This window comes from Phyllostomus hastatus, unplaced genomic scaffold, assembly GCF_019186645.2.
Source record: "Phyllostomus hastatus isolate PE091 unplaced genomic scaffold, TTU_PhHast_1.1 phas_scaffold_385, whole genome shotgun sequence".
NCBI lineage: Eukaryota > Metazoa > Chordata > Mammalia > Chiroptera > Phyllostomidae > Phyllostomus > Phyllostomus hastatus.
The window spans coordinates 15,510,857-15,527,692 of NW_025334026.1; the positions used below are offsets into that span (position 1 = coordinate 15,510,857).

General features: G+C 56.5%; 2 protein-coding genes across 4 annotated transcripts; both read left to right on the plus strand.

Annotated features, from left to right (window-relative positions):
* Nucleotides 1-288: 288 nt before the first annotated feature.
* On the plus strand, nt 289-11,658 carry LRCH4 (leucine rich repeats and calponin homology domain containing 4). Of its 3 annotated transcripts, none has more exons than XM_045819417.1 (18): nt 300-679; nt 4,236-4,380; nt 4,539-4,665; nt 4,826-4,931; nt 7,000-7,136; nt 7,276-7,391; nt 7,533-7,632; nt 7,882-7,972; nt 8,058-8,134; nt 8,253-8,314; nt 8,424-8,561; nt 8,698-8,766; nt 8,860-8,969; nt 9,091-9,174; nt 9,377-9,462; nt 9,657-9,794; nt 9,894-9,971; nt 10,277-10,908. In XM_045819417.1, exons 1-18 carry the CDS (start codon nt 460-462, stop codon nt 10,472-10,474), a joined length of 2,082 nt encoding a protein of 693 aa, XP_045675373.1. In that variant the 5' UTR covers nt 300-459; the 3' UTR covers nt 10,475-10,908. The 3 variants fall into 3 exon arrangements, with proteins under 3 accessions (XP_045675374.1, XP_045675373.1, XP_045675375.1); XM_045819419.1 differs by lacking the exon at nt 10,277-10,908 and adding an exon at nt 11,284-11,658 and having other exon boundaries at nt 301-679; XM_045819418.1 differs by lacking the exon at nt 8,698-8,766 and having other exon boundaries at nt 289-679.
* Nucleotides 11,659-11,800: 142 nt separating this feature from the next.
* SAP25 (Sin3A associated protein 25) lies at nt 11,801-13,848 on the plus strand. Its single transcript, XM_045819420.1, has 6 exons — nt 11,801-12,191; nt 12,405-12,505; nt 12,815-12,921; nt 13,014-13,164; nt 13,287-13,384; nt 13,472-13,848. The coding sequence occupies exons 1-6, from the start codon at nt 12,046-12,048 to the stop codon at nt 13,772-13,774; spliced, it is 906 nt and encodes a 301-aa protein (XP_045675376.1). The 5' UTR covers nt 11,801-12,045; the 3' UTR covers nt 13,775-13,848.
* Nucleotides 13,849-16,836: the final 2,988 nt, after the last annotated feature.

Below are 16,836 nucleotides of genomic sequence, written 5' to 3' on the forward strand. Positions count from 1 at the left end.
GTTTCTTGTCAGTCACTCGCCTGTATATGGCTTGCGATTGGTCTTCATTAGAAGAGGACTAGGCGCCCCGGCCTTCTGGTCTCCCTGCCCCTATCCCTTCTAGTTGAGCGCTGGCGTTCCCGCCTCCTGGTTGGACCTGATTGGCTCTATCTCTAGCCCTAAGTAGTGTGATTGGATGCGGCTGCACAGGTCGAGCCAGGTTGAAGCGTCGGCCGTTGGCGAGAGCTCCATTCTAGTCCTCCTCCTTTCTCTCGCCTCACTTCAGCGCCGGAGTCTCCACCCCCTGGCGGGTTCTGATTAGCCACTTCCTACGCGTCTAGGGACCGCGATTGGTCCACCTGGTCTCTGGGCCCACTTCCTCCCCCTTGAAGTCACTACGGCGGCTCTAAGGAGGGTGTGGGGGGGGGAAGAGGGGACGGCCGGTCCCGTCAGTCAGGCAGCGGTAGCCGCCGGGAGCGGATGGCGGCGGTGGTGGCGGCCCCACTCTCCTCGGGGGGTGAGGAGGCGGCGGCCACAAACTCCGTTCCAGGATCTCCGGGTCTGCCTGGGAGCCGCAGTGCAGAGCGGGCCCTCGAGGAGGCCGTGGCTACCGGGACCCTGAACCTGTCTAACCGGCGCTTGAAGCACTTCCCCCGGGGCGCGGCCCGCAGCTACGATCTGTCAGACATCACCCAGGCTGGTGAGTGCACTGGGCCTAGAGCCCAGATGAGACCCTCATTTGAATAGCCCCGCCCCTTCGTGTGCTACTCCCGGGGAGGGGGAGTCTGGTCCTTCACCTGGCAGTCAGTCGGTGTTCTTTACTCTGCTGATTTGCATAAGCCTGCGACTACCCCCTCCCCACCTTAAGAACTACTAGACAATGACTGCGTTTCTCATTTGCTGGGTAAGCCCCGAATTCCCGGCGGAATGTTGTGATCTGCCCGCCCTTAGCTTCTCTTTATTTGCATATTGGCGCACCTGTAGAATGGTCCCGCCCCTCACCTGGTTGGCTTATTTGCATGGCTTCTTCAACCTCAGTTCTGATCGTTCCATAAAGCAGCCCCCATGAACCCCTCTAATGACTCCTTTCTCTTCTTCCACTTCGTCTGCAACTTTCCCCGTTCCACCGAGATCCCAGGAGACTTAGGACGCCTTTCCCATGGATTTGTCCTTATCAACCTGTTTCTGCTTATTTTGCTTGTAGTCCCGCCCCCTAAGGTCCCCAGCCCTCTCCACTTTTCGCCCAGCCAGCCTATGGGAAAGAAGCAAATCTTCACCACCCCTCTTTTCTCCCCAACTCTTCCGCCCATTATTCCTGACGCTCTTATCTGAGACTCCTCCTCCTTCCTGCGTGTATGAGGTCACTGTGGAGCCTGTGACCTCATAGGGACCCTAGAATTCCCATTTCTGATTCTGCTTTCCCCTGGGGAAGATACTTGAGGCAGTTGCTAGAAGGAAGGAAATCTTATCTTCTTGCTAGGAGTGCTGGGAACCTAGAGACCGTCTGACTATCCTTCCACTCCCCCACCCGCAGGATCCCTTTAATCATGCTTCCTCCACCCTGGTGTCTGTTGATGGTGGGGTTTGGGGGACTCTACTATGGCAGGTGAGTCAGGCCTCAGCTGCTCTGGAGACAACCTATGACCTTGGGCTGGCAGCTGTATGTGTGTGTGTGGCAGGGTGGATTGGAAGAAGGGAGGAGGACTGCATTCCCGAAGCCCCACCCCAGCCTAGCCCAGGGTGGGACTAGGGGTTGGGTCAGTGTCCTCACTGTTGACACTGCCTTGGGACTGTGTTTCTCCCCTAGCAGGTGCCTGGTTACCTGAAAACACTGAAATGGCACAGACGCACTCATCCCCTACTGTCCTGGGAAGAACCACTTTTAACTTTACCACTTTTCTTGGGTTTCTGGGTAAATGAACTTGCCCACTATGCAGTGAGTGAGTTCAGAGAATGAATGGGTGAGCCCCAGGAGCCATCCTCTCTGTCTCCCCGAGCCGCCTAACCCCCAAGCTCCAGATTGACCTCAGCAGCTGTGTGACACTCGATGTCTGTTCTCCTTCCCCTCCCCCTTGCTTGTTTTTTGACAAAGACCAAATGTTATTCTCTACTTCCTTAGGGCTCTGTCTCTGAGTGGACTCCTGGGGAAAACTACCAAGAACTCCCTGATCTTCCCAGCTCTCCCCCCTCCCCCCTCCTCCCCTAGCATTCCGGCTCAGGGTGCAGCCAGTTCTCCTGTGAGCGAGCTTGTGTAGCGAAGCGGGAAAATTCCTGCTTTCTGAGAACCCCTTTCTGCCCTGCTCTCTGTGCAGGAATCCTCCGTCCTTTCAGGACCTGGGTTCTAGGCCAGGTGGGATCTATCTTGTCCAGAACTCTCTTCTCTGTTCCCTCTCCTCAAGCAGGGTGCTTACAGCTTAGGGCGGAAAGGGGAAGTGACAAAAACAGTCAGTGTTGCCGGTACCCTGTCCTCCAATACCTCCTTGCCCTCCAACCCAGATTAAAAGCATCACCACTCTGCTGCCAGAATCATTTCAAACCTTCTCCTGCTTTCCCAGTACTTTCTGAACCAGTGTTTTCCATGCATTTTTCCTATGGCACAGGTCCCTCTTAGCCCTTGGACTGTATTCCTGGTGCCCGGTAGTAGGGTGACTCCTGAGATGGGAGGAGGGGCCACCCTCACAAAGGAGAAGTGTAGCTCACTCTCTCACAGACCACATCCTGTGCCTCCTGTGCCCTGCCTCCTCCTGCTTGGGCTCCCTTCCGCTCCTAGCTTTGCCCCTCGCCACCTGCTTACCCCATTATAAATTGTTCTCCTCCCCACTCATCCATACATATGTGTGTGCGCACATTTGGTGGATGCAGAGAAAGTGGGCAGGTGGAGGATGAGAGTAGGAAGACTGCATGTGGTCCTCCCACCCTCTCCGGAGCTGTCTTCTCCTGTGACAGGTCTGTGTGCACCAGGGTTGGGAGCAGAAAGGGAGAGAACAATCCCTTTCTCTCCCAGACTGGGGTATCAGACTGTCATCCCTGCAAACACAGGGCCCACTGGAGTCAGTACCTGACAGATTGTTTCTACTTCATTTCCTGTCACAAGACCCATTTCCTTGGGGGATATGCCCCAGCTTCTCCTCCCCTCAGCTTTTGCTCACTCCTCCCTTGGGAGGGCCATCTAAGAAGCTCACCCGAGTACTGCTGCCTAGGACTTCCCCCAGAAGGCCCTAGGCTCCTCCCAATACAGGCTAAGCAGAAGAAACATAAACCCAGGCATAAAAGACTAAGCAGTGAGTGCCTCCAGACTGGTGGGAACCCAAATGCCTGACTCTGCATTGAATAGTAAGCCACCACCTGAGTTAAGGCGTCAGTAATAGACTCTACTCTCCTTTCCACCCTCTCCACTAGTGTCTGTGTTCAACGCAAAGGAGGTGATTGCTTGAAGTCTGGGGCTGAAGAGGGGAAGTAAAGGAGGGCTGGTGGAGCTATAAGAGGGTGGGAATGAGCCAGTCCTGAAAAAGGTGTGCCTGGACGGGAGGGACCAGAGGACTCTAGCTCCCACCTCCAGTTTGGTTGACTTGCATTTCCTTCCTGGTCCTGGGGAGTCTGTTACTTCATAGACCCTTGGACCTGGCTTGCTAATCCTGGGGACTGGTGAAAAACTGTTGTCCAGTGTTGGGAGCCTTAACTCTAGAGTCAGGCTGTAATGACCTTTGGTTTTTCCCCTGGGTTGAAAACGGGTTGAGGTTGGGAGACAGGGCTCCTGAGGAAGGATGGGCTTTCTCAGTGGGTTTCTCAAAAGGTTGTCCATCTTCTTACCTTGAGCCTCCCAGCTCTATCGTCTTGCCCTTTTCTTTGGAGCACCAGCACTCTCCTAAGACCGTTGTCTTCCACCTCTCCTGGCATCACAGAGCAACAGGAACCACAAGAGTTACAGATTCCAGACACCCTTTCAGGGTAGCCCTTCATTTATTTGTTTGAAGACAGCATTCATGGCTTGTCCCACCCACCGCCCCAAGTTTGGGCATCTCCAGCCCAGTGACCCTAAGGCCTTTGCCTTCCCTTTGCCATTCTGGTCATGCTTGAAATGTGCTCCAGTCTGCAGAAGGCTTTGTTCTCTTTGCAGGTAGCCCATGTTTATAAGCCTGACTCTTCAGGTCTGCTGGGGAGGTAGAGGGCTGGGCACATGGTTCTGGAGAAGTTCAAGGTCTTCCTGCCCAAGCTGGACATCTCCACAGTTCTCCCCTGACTCTTGCTTCCCTTAGACCTGTCCCGCAACCGGTTCCCCGAGGTGCCAGAGGCAGCGTGCCAGCTGGTGTCCCTGGAGGGCCTGAGCCTGTACCACAATTGCCTGAGATGCCTGAATCCAGCTTTGGGGAATCTCACAGCCCTCACCTACCTCAACCTCAGGTAGGGAGGCAGAACCAGGGGAGGGTGCAGCTTATCCTTCTCAGCCCCAAGCATCAGTGCACAGTACCCTGGGTGACCCTCCTGATGACCTTTGGAGGAGGGCCACACTGGGGTGCACTGTGCGGGGAGTGAGCCCAATGCCTTTCTTCTTTCCGCAGCCGAAACCAGTTGTCATCGCTGCCATCCTACATCTGTCAGCTGCCCCTGCGGGTGCTCATTGTCAGCAACAACAAACTGGGAGCCCTGCCTCCTGACATCAGCACCTTGGGAAGCCTGCGGCAACTTGTGAGAATGAGGAGGAGCAGGGCCAGGCACCAGGGGCTTTTTTGCTTGAGAGGTTGAGGAAAGGCAGGATGTGCCCTAGGCAAAAGTCTAAGACTAAAGCGGGTGGCCAGAGACAGGAGACAGGTTCCGATGGTTCTGTTGACTTTTTTCCTCATTCCAGGACGTGAGCAGCAATGAGTTGCAGTCCCTCCCCACAGAGCTGTGCAGCCTCCCTTCCCTGCGTGATCTCAATGTTCGGAGGAACCAGCTCAGCACCCTGCCTGATGGTGAGGAAAATGAAGAATTGGGTGTGGGGTGGGGGGTGTGAAGAGAAAGACAGACTACCTTGGACAAGAGAGGGAAAAGGAATCTTCACAGAAAACTCATGCTTAATTGCCCTGACCTGTGTGGCTCAGTTGGTTGGGTGTTGTTTTGCAAAGCGAAAGGCCGCTAATACGATTCCCCACCAGGGCACATGCCTGGGTTGCGGGTTAGGTCCCCAGACTGACAGAGCAGGTACGAGGGGCAACCAATTGATGTTTTTTTCTCATGTCAGTTTTACCTTCCCTCTCCTTCTCCCTCCATTGCCTTCTCTCTAAAAATAAATAAATAAAATCTAAAAAAAAATTATGCTCAATTTGCCAGGGTTTTGCATTGTATGAAACAGACTGTAAATTATTCTATTTGTTCTTGACCAGCAACCCACTGAGGCTGGCAAGGCATGTGTTATTAGCTCTATTTTACAAATGTGGGGAAAGACACACATAGGGGAGTAGGTGAGTGCAGTGGCTCTCTGTAGAATCTCAAGGACAGAAGAAGCCTTCAAGGTTATCCAGGGTCACCACTCACCCCCGCAGGAGCTCTCGCCTGAGTCAGCTGATGCCCTGCGCCTCCTCCCCAGAGAATCTGAATCAGTGGGGCCACATGCTGGGGCCCAAGCAGCTCCGTTTTAATGAGCTAATTGTGATGCACCCCAGCATTTGATAGCCTCTGTTCCAAAGCAGCCACACCTTCTTTCATTCAGCCAGCATTGTTTTGTGTATGTGCTCCTTGTGCTTTAGGTGGGGACCAGGTAAATGTGAGTAACGTCACTCAGATCTGGGGCCATCTCTGAAATTTAATGGCTTAATTAAATTTAATAAGAGGGACCAGCAGAGGGATACTTAGAGAGCTACCAGAGCTATAAGGAGGAGCTAGAAGGAAGCACAGGGAACTTGCTCCTCTGCTTGGGGAACTTGAAGAAGGTTTCTCTCCAGAGGTGAAACAGGAGCTGACCTTTGAAGGAGAGTTCGCCCTCTGCCTCCCAGGCAGAGAAAACCCCATGTGCAAATCATGTGGGTGGGAGGGAGCTCGGTTCAGCGTGAATTCAGTTAGAAAGGCAAGCCAGGGCTAGGTAAAAAGGACCTGTGCTACGCTAATCTTGGTTTTGAGGAACAAGAGATAGGAGTCAGGTGGTAATCCGTTTTTTCTGGGCTCCCCCTTACTCATACCCTGGCCCTCTTCTGAGTCAGTAGGTGTACAAATAGGCATTTGATCAGGGCTCTCTCTGGGCCATAAAAGAGACCTCAGCAAAATGTCCTGGGGACACAAAGGAAGGAACAATCAATTCCAATGTAGTGTCTGGAAAGATAGCATGGAGGAGGTGGTGAGCGGCACTTTGAAAGAGGCATGGACAGAACAGTGGCATTCTCCTAGTTGTGCAGAAGCCAAGGGGCGAGAGGACTGTCGTGGTATGAGGATGGGCAGTGAGGTAGGAGTCATGGACACCTTGGCTGTGCCCAGCCAGGCAGCAGTAATTTTTTTGTGTCTTGGGCCACCACGAATACAGCAGTGCTTTTTTGAGAACTAGACAAAGGTAACCCTACCCATGGGCAAGCAGAGTCTCACCCAGGGGCAGGGCTCGGCTATCAAAGTGCAGGTGGGGTCGCAGCCCCTCCTGCCTGGGTACCTTTGTGTGGGGCACAGCCCACTTACCTCCAGCAGCCCCAGCTACAAGTCATGGAAAGTTTTTGAGCAACGAGGTACCAGTTTGTTTTGGGGCTTGTGATGGTCGCTTGAGAATGAAGGAGTGGTTGGACTGGGGAGTGGGCGGGGAGGAGAAGTGGAGGAAGCACCCAGGAGGGGCAGGAGCTGAAGTCGGTAGGCCTGAAGGGGGGGGAGGGGGCCTGAAGGTGGGCCGTATCTGAGTGCAGAGAGGAGCAGGGAGGCTGATTCTGCAGAGTAACCTCAGTCAGCCAGGGCAGAGGCCGTGGTGGGCCCAGGGGTGAATTGTTGGCCAGAGCACAGGGTAGAGGAAATAAGCACAAGGTCCCACCTTGTGAACATACTCCTGACTCTTCTCTCATCCACTCCCAGAGCTGGGGGACCTTCCTCTTGTCCGCCTGGATTTCTCTTGTAACCGCATCTCCCGCATCCCAGTCTCCTTCTGCCGTCTCAGGCACCTGCAAGTCATTCTGCTGGACAGCAACCCCCTGCAAAGCCCGCCTGCCCAGGTGAGAGGTGGGCCTGGGGAAGACCTTGGGTACAGGCTGAGATTGGGCAGGAGTGGGCAGTGGGTCCCTTTGATAGCCAAGCAGGATCTTGGGTGCCCCCTTTCTTCCCCCTAACTCCTTTCATGCTTTCTACACTTAGATCTGCCTGAAGGGGAAACTTCACATCTTCAAGTACTTGTCAACAGAGGCTGGGCGGCGTGGGGGCGCTGCGCTGGGGGACCTGGCACCTTCCCGCCCCCCGAGTTTTAGTCCCTGGTAAAGAAGGGCATGGGAAGGAAGGATGTTCCTGGATTCCTAATGCCATTTCCTGGCACCAGGGTCCCCGTGGTTTTCACAGGGAGGGTGGGGGGTTGCTGCCCAGTATAAGACTGACCAGCTCTCCCTGGCTGGCCCCAGCCCAGCTGAGGACTTATTTCCGGGACGTCGATACGATGGCGGACTGGACTCAGGCTTCCACAGCGTTGACAGTGGCAGCAAGAGGTGGTCTGGAAATGAGGTAAGTGCCCCCTTTCCAAGGGACACTGGCAGTGTCAGCCCTGGGGGAGAACATCTGAGCCTGGGCCCTTGGCCTGTTCCCTCTAAATCTCAGAGTGACAGGTGGTGGCTGGAGCTGTCTTCTTCCTTCTCTCACCCAAGTGTCCTGAGGAAGGGCTGGCTCAGCGGCTGACCCCATGGCCCTGCACTCATGAGCCCCCCAGCACTACAGAGAAACCAATCTTCCATCTTTTCATTTCTGCATTTACAGTCAACGGACGAGTTTTCGGAGTTGTCATTCCGGATCTCGGAGCTGGCCCGGGAGCCTCGGGGGTCCAGGGAGCGGAAGGAGGATGTCTGTGGTGAGTGGTCAGGGGCCCTGGGGCTGAGAGGGGTGGACAAGCCTGAAGGCACCCCTCTGTGTGCTGACACGTCCTGCCTCGCCAGGTGACGGAGACCCTGAGCAGATTGACTTCATTGACAGCCACGTGCCTGGGGAGGATGAAGAGCGAGGTGCTGCCAAGGTGAGGGGCCGGCCCTTGTCCGTGTGTCCATCTGTTGTAGGAGGAGAGCTGGAGGGAGGGGCCCCTGCAGGCTTGGAGGCCAGGTACTCCCTCAGCCCCTCTGCTTTTCTTTCTCCAGGAGCAGCGGCCACCAGAATTAAGCCCTGTGGCAGGGGACGGGGAGAGGGCACCAAGCAGCAGGTACCAGAGGCACCAGAGCCAGCACTTCCTCCCTTTACTCCATCTCCCTGTACTCTCTCTCCTCTTCCCTGACCTGTTCTACCCCTTGCATCCTGCTTTTGCCCCTCAGGAGGGAAGAGCTGGCTGGGGAGGAACGGCGGCGCCCAGATACCTTGCAGCTGTGGCAGGAGCGTGAGCGGCGGCAGCAACAGCAACAGCAGCAGCAGCAGCAGCAGAGTGGATTGTGGGGGGCCCCCAGGAAGGACAGGTGCGGGTACAGGGGCTGCTGCTGGGTGGTGGACCCTGCAAGTGAGTGGAAATGAGCCCTCCTGAGCTACTCTGCCCCTTGGGGTTGGCAGCCCCCTGCCTGACTTTGCTGGCTCTGCATCTCCTTCACTTTCTAGTTTTCTGAAGCTGGGGGTCAGGGCTGCTGGTGGAGGTGCTGCTGCCTCATCCACTCAGGCCACTTACAAGTATGTGTCCTCCAGATTCCACCTCCCTGAGCCTCTCCCTGCACACCTTCCCCCCTGCCCATCCCCTCTAATTCCCTTTCTGTCTCTCCTCAGCGGCATGCCCAAGTCCAGTGCTACCCAAGCGGGAGCTTCAGGGGGACAGAGAGCTTCTTCCCCCATCTCAGCCCCCACCTCCCAGGAGCCCCTTCCTATAGCTGGACCAGGTCTGATGGGTGCTTTAGGAAGAATGTGGGGTCTGTATAGGTGAGGGGTGGCTTGGTGGAAGAGTGGGACACTGAAGGGATATCTTCTCACCTGTCCCTGTCCCCTGCCTCTGGCCCCCAGTGACAGCCCCTGCTCCCCGGCCACTCGGCTCCATCCAGAGACCAAACAGCTTCCTCTTCCGTTCTTCCTCTCAGACTGGTTCAGGTGGGTCGCCCCTCCCCAGTACTAACCCAGCACTAACCCCTGGGCTGCAGTCATCGCTTCTGGCCTCGGAATTCTCTGGTCAATTGTCCTTTTATGTTGAAAATCCCATAAGCACTGAGACAGGAGATGTGGGTGCCAGACACTGCAGCCCAAAGTCAACGGGTGGTAATGGAGACAGCTCACACACCCTCCTTTTCTCCAGGTCCTTCCTCACCAGACTCGGTCTTGAGACCTCGGCAATTGCCCCCACCTCTGGACGAGAAGGAACTGATGGCTCAATTGCGCCAGGTGAGAGAGGTGGGATCTGTGTGGGTGGGGCCTGGATTCAGCATGGCACCTCCTGGAGTTCCCTGGCGTCCCTCAGTATCATCTCAACATCCTGGTGCTTTGGTTGAGGGTGGAGGAGGCAGGGTGGGGTTCTCTGCTGACTCGGACGTTTCTGCCTCTCACCCCCCACCCCCACTTCTTTACCTGCCTTGCAGGTCCTTGAGTCGCAGCTGCAGCGGCCCCTGCCTGAGGACCTGGCAGAGGCTCTGGCCAATGGTGTCATCCTCTGTCAGCTGGCCAACCAGCTGAGGCCCCGCTCCGTGCCCTTCATTCATGTGCCCTCACCTGCTGTGGTTAGTCGGTGCCCCAGATGGGAAGTAGGGAATGGGACAGGGGACTCCTGTGCCCCCTCCCTTACTCTCTTCTCTTTTTCCTTTCTTACACATCCCCAGCCAAAACTCAGTACCCTCAAGTCTCGGAAGAATGTGGAGAGTTTCTTAGAAGCCTGTCGAAAAATGGGGGTGCCTGAGGTATGGGGGGGTGGTGTTCTCTGGAGCCCGGGGCTGGTCTCTTCTATAAAGAGTGGTGGCTTCCTGGGCTTAGCTGAGCCCTTTGTTGGAATGGCGGGGTTCCATTCACAGGGGGTGTCTGCTCCCCAGAAGGAAGCCTCTGTCCTGCATGCCTCCCCTCCCTGCATGTCCCCGTTCCCTGCACTCTGCATGTTGGTATGGCTGTGGTCCTGGCATGTGAGGGCAGGGGGTGGAAAGGATTGTCTTGCTGCTACTGCTGACATCTGCCTTTGTCCTTGTCCATCTGTCCTACTCTCCATTCCCAGGCTGACCTGTGCTCGCCCTCGGATCTCCTCCAGGGCACCGTCCGGGGGCTGTGGACCACCCTGGAGGCCGTGAAGTGGGTGGAGGGCAGGGCACCCCCACCTCTCTGGCCCCCCTCTGGTCTGGGTGGCTTCGTCCTCTTCTACGTGGTCCTCATGCTGCTGCTCTATGTCATCTACACTCGGCTCCTGGGTTCTTAGGACCTGAAGTCACCCCTCCGCCACCACCTCACCCTATTTCTATTTATAAGATTCCTGTACAACCCCATGCCCACCGGTGGTGCCTTCAGCCCCTACCAAAGACACTAGTGAACCCCCATCCCCTCACAAACACTGACCTCAGAGGCCCCACTCTGGTTCCCCCAGACCCTGGGTCCCCAGCCTCTGGCTGTCCTCCTGTAGCCCTTCCCCTCTCAGTGCTGATGGTTACTTCATGCCCTCTCCCACCCAGCCCTGCCCTCTGCTCCCCCAGAGGGGGTGGGTCTTAACCTCCCAGTCTTCACTCTCCACCCCCAACCCCCACCCCAGATATAGGGGACTAAATTATCTATATTTTGTAGAGAGAACTCTATATTTGTAGGAGATGCAGGACCCAGGCTGGGTCCCTGTTTCTTGTATAAATGTACAGACCATGACTGCTTGTGTGTGTGTGTGTGTTTGCGTCTGCTCCTCCTGTGGCCAGGCCCAGTCCCGGCCGTGCTCACTGGGCTCTGTGTGCCAGCCTGCCTACTCCAGCACTTCCCTCTGGAAATGGTAGGTCTTTCCTCCACCCTGAGCCTCAGCCCCTGTGTATCTTTGTTTTGTTATCTACTGGCAGCTTCCTTGCATCTCATTTGTCCCCCAAGGCATGTCCAGGGTGCCCCTGACCTTCGCCTCCTACATTGTGAAGCCTGTCAGCTCCCTTTGACCAGGCTCCTTTACGGTGTCTCCCACCCTGCTCTCTGCCAAGGGCCGGGAAGCCCAGAGGTGAAGATGTAAAGGGGGACTTAATCTGGGCCCCTCCCCCCCAGGAGTCCCTGTGCCAGCCCCATCACATCCTGGAAGAGGAGGGGGCTCCAGGAAGGGGCCTCCCCCACATCGCTGCTGTCGTCCACGCACTGCTGGAACAGTCTTAGGGGTTGAGGTAGGGGCACAGGGCCACGACCAGCCTGGGACCCAGGAACAGAAGACCGCCACGCCTAGGCTCCGCTCTCTAGCAAGGACTGGTGAGGGGCGGCCTCGGGCCTGGCCCTGTTCCTCAGGTACCCCTTACCAAAGAGGTTGGAAGCAGGCCTGCCCGGAGAGACACCTGGACTCCTGTGGGTGTGGCTGAGGATATGGGGTGAAGAGGAGGCACCGGGTGTTGTGTCAAGTGCAATAAAGGAGCCAGAAGGTCTCGAAGTTGCCATGTGTGTGTGCGCGCGTGTCTGGTATTTGTGAATGAAAGCTGTGAAAGCCGGAAAGGGATCGCCTTTATGTCCATGGCTGGGTTCCAATGTGACCTTCGCTCAGCGCCCCTCACATGGAGCTGAAGGCAGGCGTGGCTGCGCTGACCCCGCCAACAGGGGGCGCCCGCGGGACCCCCAGCAGGAGCAAGCCACGTGGCCCGGAAATGCGCCCAGCGTCGGCGTCTGTGAGGCTGTGTGAGGTGGGCGGGCAACCTGTGCTCGTCTGGACCGGCAGAAGTGGGGGCTGGTTGGAGGCCAGGGAGGGGCAAGGCAGGTGGGGTGGGACACCCGGGCAGCGAAGGGCACAGAAGTGCGTGCTTGCCCTTCCCTCTCTCAAGACGCGGCATGTTGCCCTGGCCCTCTCCGCGCTGGGACAGGGGTAAGGAGCAGGCGCCTAAGGAACAGGGCTCCTCACCATGCAGTGGCCCTGGCAAGGATTGGAACTCTGGAGAGGAAGCCGTAGGGGGGGCAGGTACACCCCCACAGAACAGGTGAGGGGCATGCTGGAGGCTCTTGAGGGAAATCCCACAAAGGGGGTCCCACCGTGTGAGGAAATCTCAGTGGTCCACACCGAACAATGGGTATGTTCAGTGTCTCCTCACCAGGCACCTTTGGCCTTGCCATGGAAGTATTCAGACCTGGAGGGGCAAGGGGGTAGGTGGCTACTGGGGCATTTCAGTACCTCCCCATCTTTCCCCTCCCAGCCCTCTATCCTGGTCCCCAGGACCTTCTGGGACCCAGAGAGAACAGCTGCTGGCCCCGTTCCCCTCAGGTCTGGTGTCTGGGCAGTCCCTGGAAACCCCAGGTAGGTACTTGGCTTTGCCACCTCTACCCCTCAGTACCCTTTCACTGACTCTTGAGCCTGTTTTTGTTTGTTTGCTTAAGATTTTATTTTCAGACAGAGGAGAAGGGAGGGAAAGAGAGGGAGAGGAACATCGATGTGTGGCTGCCTCTCGTGCACCCTCTACTGGAGACCTGGCCTGCAACCCAGGCATGCGCCCTGACTGGGAATCAAACCAGTGACCTTCTAGTTCGCAGGCCAGTGCTCAATCCACTGAGCTACACCAGCCTGGGCAAGCTAGTTTTAATTTTTTCATACTTTTCCCCACCCCAGTTCCCCTTCCCCCTCAGATGGCCTGGGAGGTGGCCCCCTCGAGGATGACCCTACTGGCACCATGGGACCCCAACTACAAGGCTAAAGCAGGACCTCAGCTGGTATGGGTAAGTAGGGTGTACCTATGGCCCCAGCCACCGAGTGAGGCAAGGATGCTCTGGGAAGAGGCTGAATAGTGATCTTTCCTGACCCTCCACAGGGGCCCAGCTGTGCATCTGGTGCCTCCTTCTCGGGGCGGACTTTATGTCATCCCTCTTTTTGGCCACTGTATGACGCAGCCTTCGGCAGGGGCTGCAGGCCCCTGGCCACAACAGGACATCAGAATAGTGAGCAGGTGCCCAGGGATGCAGGTAACTTCCCCTGGTCCCCTCAGGCTCAAGACTGATGCTGTGTGAACACCTCAGGAACTGGTGGAGAGCTCCCTGGGATGGGAAGCCCACCCAGCCTTCATTCTAGCACTTCTTCACCGCAGGGTTCCCAGTGATGTGCGGTGGAGATATCTTTCTTTCAGACCCTCTGCTGCCCCCTGGGCAGCGAGTTCCCCTGTACCTGTCTGAGGCCTCTCAGCAGGTGAGCACTCTTCCTGCCCTCGCCTCATCTCAGCCTTAATGCAGGGCGTATCTTGGGAGGAGATACTTCCCCCTCTTCTCTCCTCAGGTGATGGGCTCTCTGAAGCTGCAGCTTCCACCCCCTATCATGTCACCCTGGGTCCACCCGACCCAGTCGCCTGGTTGCTCCACTGCCTGGCTCAGTGGGCCTGAGCTGATCGCCCTCACTGGCCTCCTGCAGATGAGCCAGGAAGAGCCAAGACCTACTTGCACTGGTTCCTCAGCAGCTCCCACGCCCCCTGCTGGTTCCCCAGACCCTGTCTCTGACCATCCAGGCCCCACTGGTGGCCAGAGCTGTTCTCACTGCACTGACCCATCCCTTCCACAGCCCCCAGACACTTGTCGCTCATAGCACCTCTGGGGGCACAGTGGGCCCCTGCTTGCCCACACAGTTCTGTTGACAATAAAACAGTGTTTGTTTGCAAACGGACTCCTTGTGGTGGGTAACAGAATGGGGTGCCCAGGCAGGGATGGGGTCTCTTCCTCCATGGCAACTTTGGTTGCCCTCCCCTCAGATTCTTGTCACTCATTGGTCATCCCCTCCAGTGGGGTAGGGGAATACATGGGTCTAAGACCTTTTCAGGCAGACCAAGAAAGGCACTTTTAATGAGGGTGTCCACAGTACATGTCCCCAGACTGAATATATAGGAAGCAAGGACTCCATCAGCTCTGCCAGGCCTGGGAGAAGGGAGGATTGTGTGAGCATGTGGCTGGCACTGAGAGAGGCAAACTAGGAAGTAAGGGGGTGGCACATCACTTTTGAGGTACATTAGAGGTGAGATACCTGGTGCTTTCATGCTGCTTGTGCTGGGGTCCCAGAAGTTCAGCCTTGGAGCTGGGGGTTAGGTGTTTGGCTTGTTGGAGATACAGACAGGTACTGCAGGTGTGTGTAGGATGGAAGGGACAGGTCCTTGTGGGAGTCCTCATCAGAGGCAGGGTGGTAGCCAGGTTGACCCGAGACTCTGGATTGATGTTGTATAATTGTGCCAGGAAAAAGAGAGGACTAGAGCTTTGGTTGAGAAAGTCCAGAAACTTGTAGGATTTTTTTGGAGGGGATGGTTCTAGAATTTTCTGTTTTAAAAGAATCCAACTTCTTGGGGAACCTCCTCCTGAACTTTCCCACAGTGAAGGGGGAGGAGCAGAGTGAGCAGCTGACCCTAAGGGGCAGCTCAGCATCTCTGTAGTTCACAGGTCCTAGGGGCTGTCTGGGAACCAGTGGGAAGGCATTTCTAACTGAGCCATTTTTTCTCCTCCACTTCACCATCCATCGGTCAGCTAGACCTGGTGGGCTCTCACCCTTGCTTCCCCAAGGTTCTGGAATTCAATTCAGGGGTAGCTGTGAGGTGGTGCACGCTGGCCCTGAGAGTGCTGCCTCCTGCCTCCTGAGGGAGGACCAGGTCCAAGTCAGCGTAGTTGAGGTGGCCACCTGGGTGTCCGATATAGAGTTTCTAAGTAGTCCTGGGCCATGTACTCAGTGCACATACACTCCCTGGCTCACTTGGACAGCATCTGCAAATAGGGCTGATTCCGTGCTGGTCTCAAGCTCTCCCAGTGCCCAATGAGGGTGGGCCCTGGAGCCCATGTTCAGGCTCCCTGGTCCCTGGCTTGTAGGAATGGGGCAGGGAGCTTGAGGAAGAGGACCCTGGTGGGAGAGCAGTTCATGGGCACATAATCAGTGCCTTCCCATTCCTGGAGCAGCTGGTGGGGAGCAGCATTGGCAGCAGCAGGAAGGTGGGGCAGGGGGAAGGGCAGGAGGAGGTAGGAGAGGGTGTTCCATTTCCAAGTATCCATTTGCTTCCCGCCTCACGTGGGCTTGTAGTCACTCCCACCTCCCATGAGCATGTGGCTCCCTGCTCTAACCTCTTGGGGAAAGAGTCTGCCATCCCCAGCATCCCAGGGTCTGGAGAGTGCTTGCTCATTTCTCTCACCCAGTCACTCCCCACAGCTCAGACATCTTGATGAGGGCCGTGAAGGTTGGGGTCTCATGAGGTTGGGGACAGTGGGTCTGGAGTAGCCCAGCCCTGCCATGGGCACCATCATCCCCAAGTCACTTCATGGCAGCTAGGACAGTCTCGTGAATGCTTTGGGCCACCACTGGCATCCAGTGCCTATAGCCACAGCTCTCCAGGACCAGTGGGTGCCCAGGAGGCCAAGCTCCAGGAAGAAAGCTTCTGCATGGCTGCAGCAGAGCACACTGAAAAGCTACAGGAACAGGGCCAGTGGTGGCAGTGCCAGGGTGTCCCTGGAACCTCTCCCTCTCAGCTTCCACAACAGGCTTAGTATCCTGAACCCAGGCATAAGGTGGTAGCCGCCGCTGCCCAGGGCTCACATCCACTCCAGCTCCTTGGGGCAGAGGGTCACAGGCCAGACATCCTGAAATGGAGTAAGGATTTGGGCCCCATGGTCCTCAAGGGAATTGGGACCAGGGAGGACAATTGATAGTCACAGGAGCCTGGAGTCACTGTGCTCCGAGAACTGGCTAAATGTAAACCCTTAATGTTTGAACTCGATATAGTGACCTAGGGGATGGACAGGGTACAGATAGACCAAATCCATGACCATCCAACCCCAGCCCCCAAACCCTCTCCACCCACTCCAGACATGGGCCTCCTGAACCTCCAGCAGGGCATTGTACCACGCCTGTTGCTCCACCTTACTGGTCACCACCGACCAGGCTGCCATCTGGTGTGTAGAGGATAATCAGGTGGCACTGCTGTGCATCCACGTGCTTGCTGATGGTGCACACACCCGCCAGGATCACGCTGAGCTTGAGCAAGGCTCCATCCGTGAGAAACTTCTCATTTTGATAACACACCAGGCGTGGTGGGTCTGCACAGAGCACTAAGCAGCAGTGGCTCTGGCACTTTAGCTTTCTCAGGTGGCCACAGAGCTGCTTTGGAGTCAGGCCTATGTCTGCCAACTTGGGGACTCTGGTGTTGCTGCGGGGTCACTACTTCTGGGATTCACAGGCAATAAAGTGGAGGGAGGAGGGACTGAGAGGGCTGGGGAAAGACCAGAAGTGGGGTGGAGGTGGATGTCACCCATCTTGATGCCCAGAGTCTCTCTCCTGCTCCAGACTGCAGGGGGGCTGCAGTGGTTCCTCTCTGCATACAGTGTGTGCCCCAATGGCTGCTTGGTGACCTGGACACACTGGTCTTCAATAGCCTCCAATCACCAGGATCCCTGTGCCTCCCCTCCCCACCCTCTCTCTGCCAACAGCTCCAGGCTACCCCCACCCCCCGATATCCTCACCTGCCCTGTGCTGGAGACCCGCCAGGTGATAGAAGTGAAGTTTGAGTTGAGAAGTCTAGGAGAGGCGGCCTCCACCCTACCCACTTGGACTGGGCTTTGGCAGGGGCGGCGAGTGAGCACGGGGACCTCTCCATTGCTTTGAGCTGCCAGGAAAGTGACCAT

What these genes read in the sequence shown, in the direction of transcription:
- LRCH4 (XM_045819417.1), top strand. Translation starts at nt 460, where the DNA reads ATGGCGGCGGTGGTGGCGGCCCCACTCTCCTCGGGGGGTGAGGAGGCG. An exon ending in CCCCCGAGTTTTAGTCCCTG is followed by an intron (nt 7,392 to 7,532) that starts GTAAAGAAGGGC and finishes GGCTGGCCCCAG; the next exon opens with CCCAGCTGAGGACTTATTTC. An exon ending in AGAGGTGGTCTGGAAATGAG is followed by an intron (nt 7,633 to 7,881) that starts GTAAGTGCCCCC and finishes CTGCATTTACAG; the next exon opens with TCAACGGACGAGTTTTCGGA.
- SAP25 (XM_045819420.1), top strand. Translation starts at nt 12,046, where the DNA reads ATGTTGCCCTGGCCCTCTCCGCGCTGGGACAGGGGTAAGGAGCAGGCG. An exon ending in GGTACACCCCCACAGAACAG is followed by an intron (nt 12,192 to 12,404) that starts GTGAGGGGCATG and finishes TTCCCCTCCCAG; the next exon opens with CCCTCTATCCTGGTCCCCAG. An exon ending in GCAGTCCCTGGAAACCCCAG is followed by an intron (nt 12,506 to 12,814) that starts GTAGGTACTTGG and finishes TCCCCACCCCAG; the next exon opens with TTCCCCTTCCCCCTCAGATG.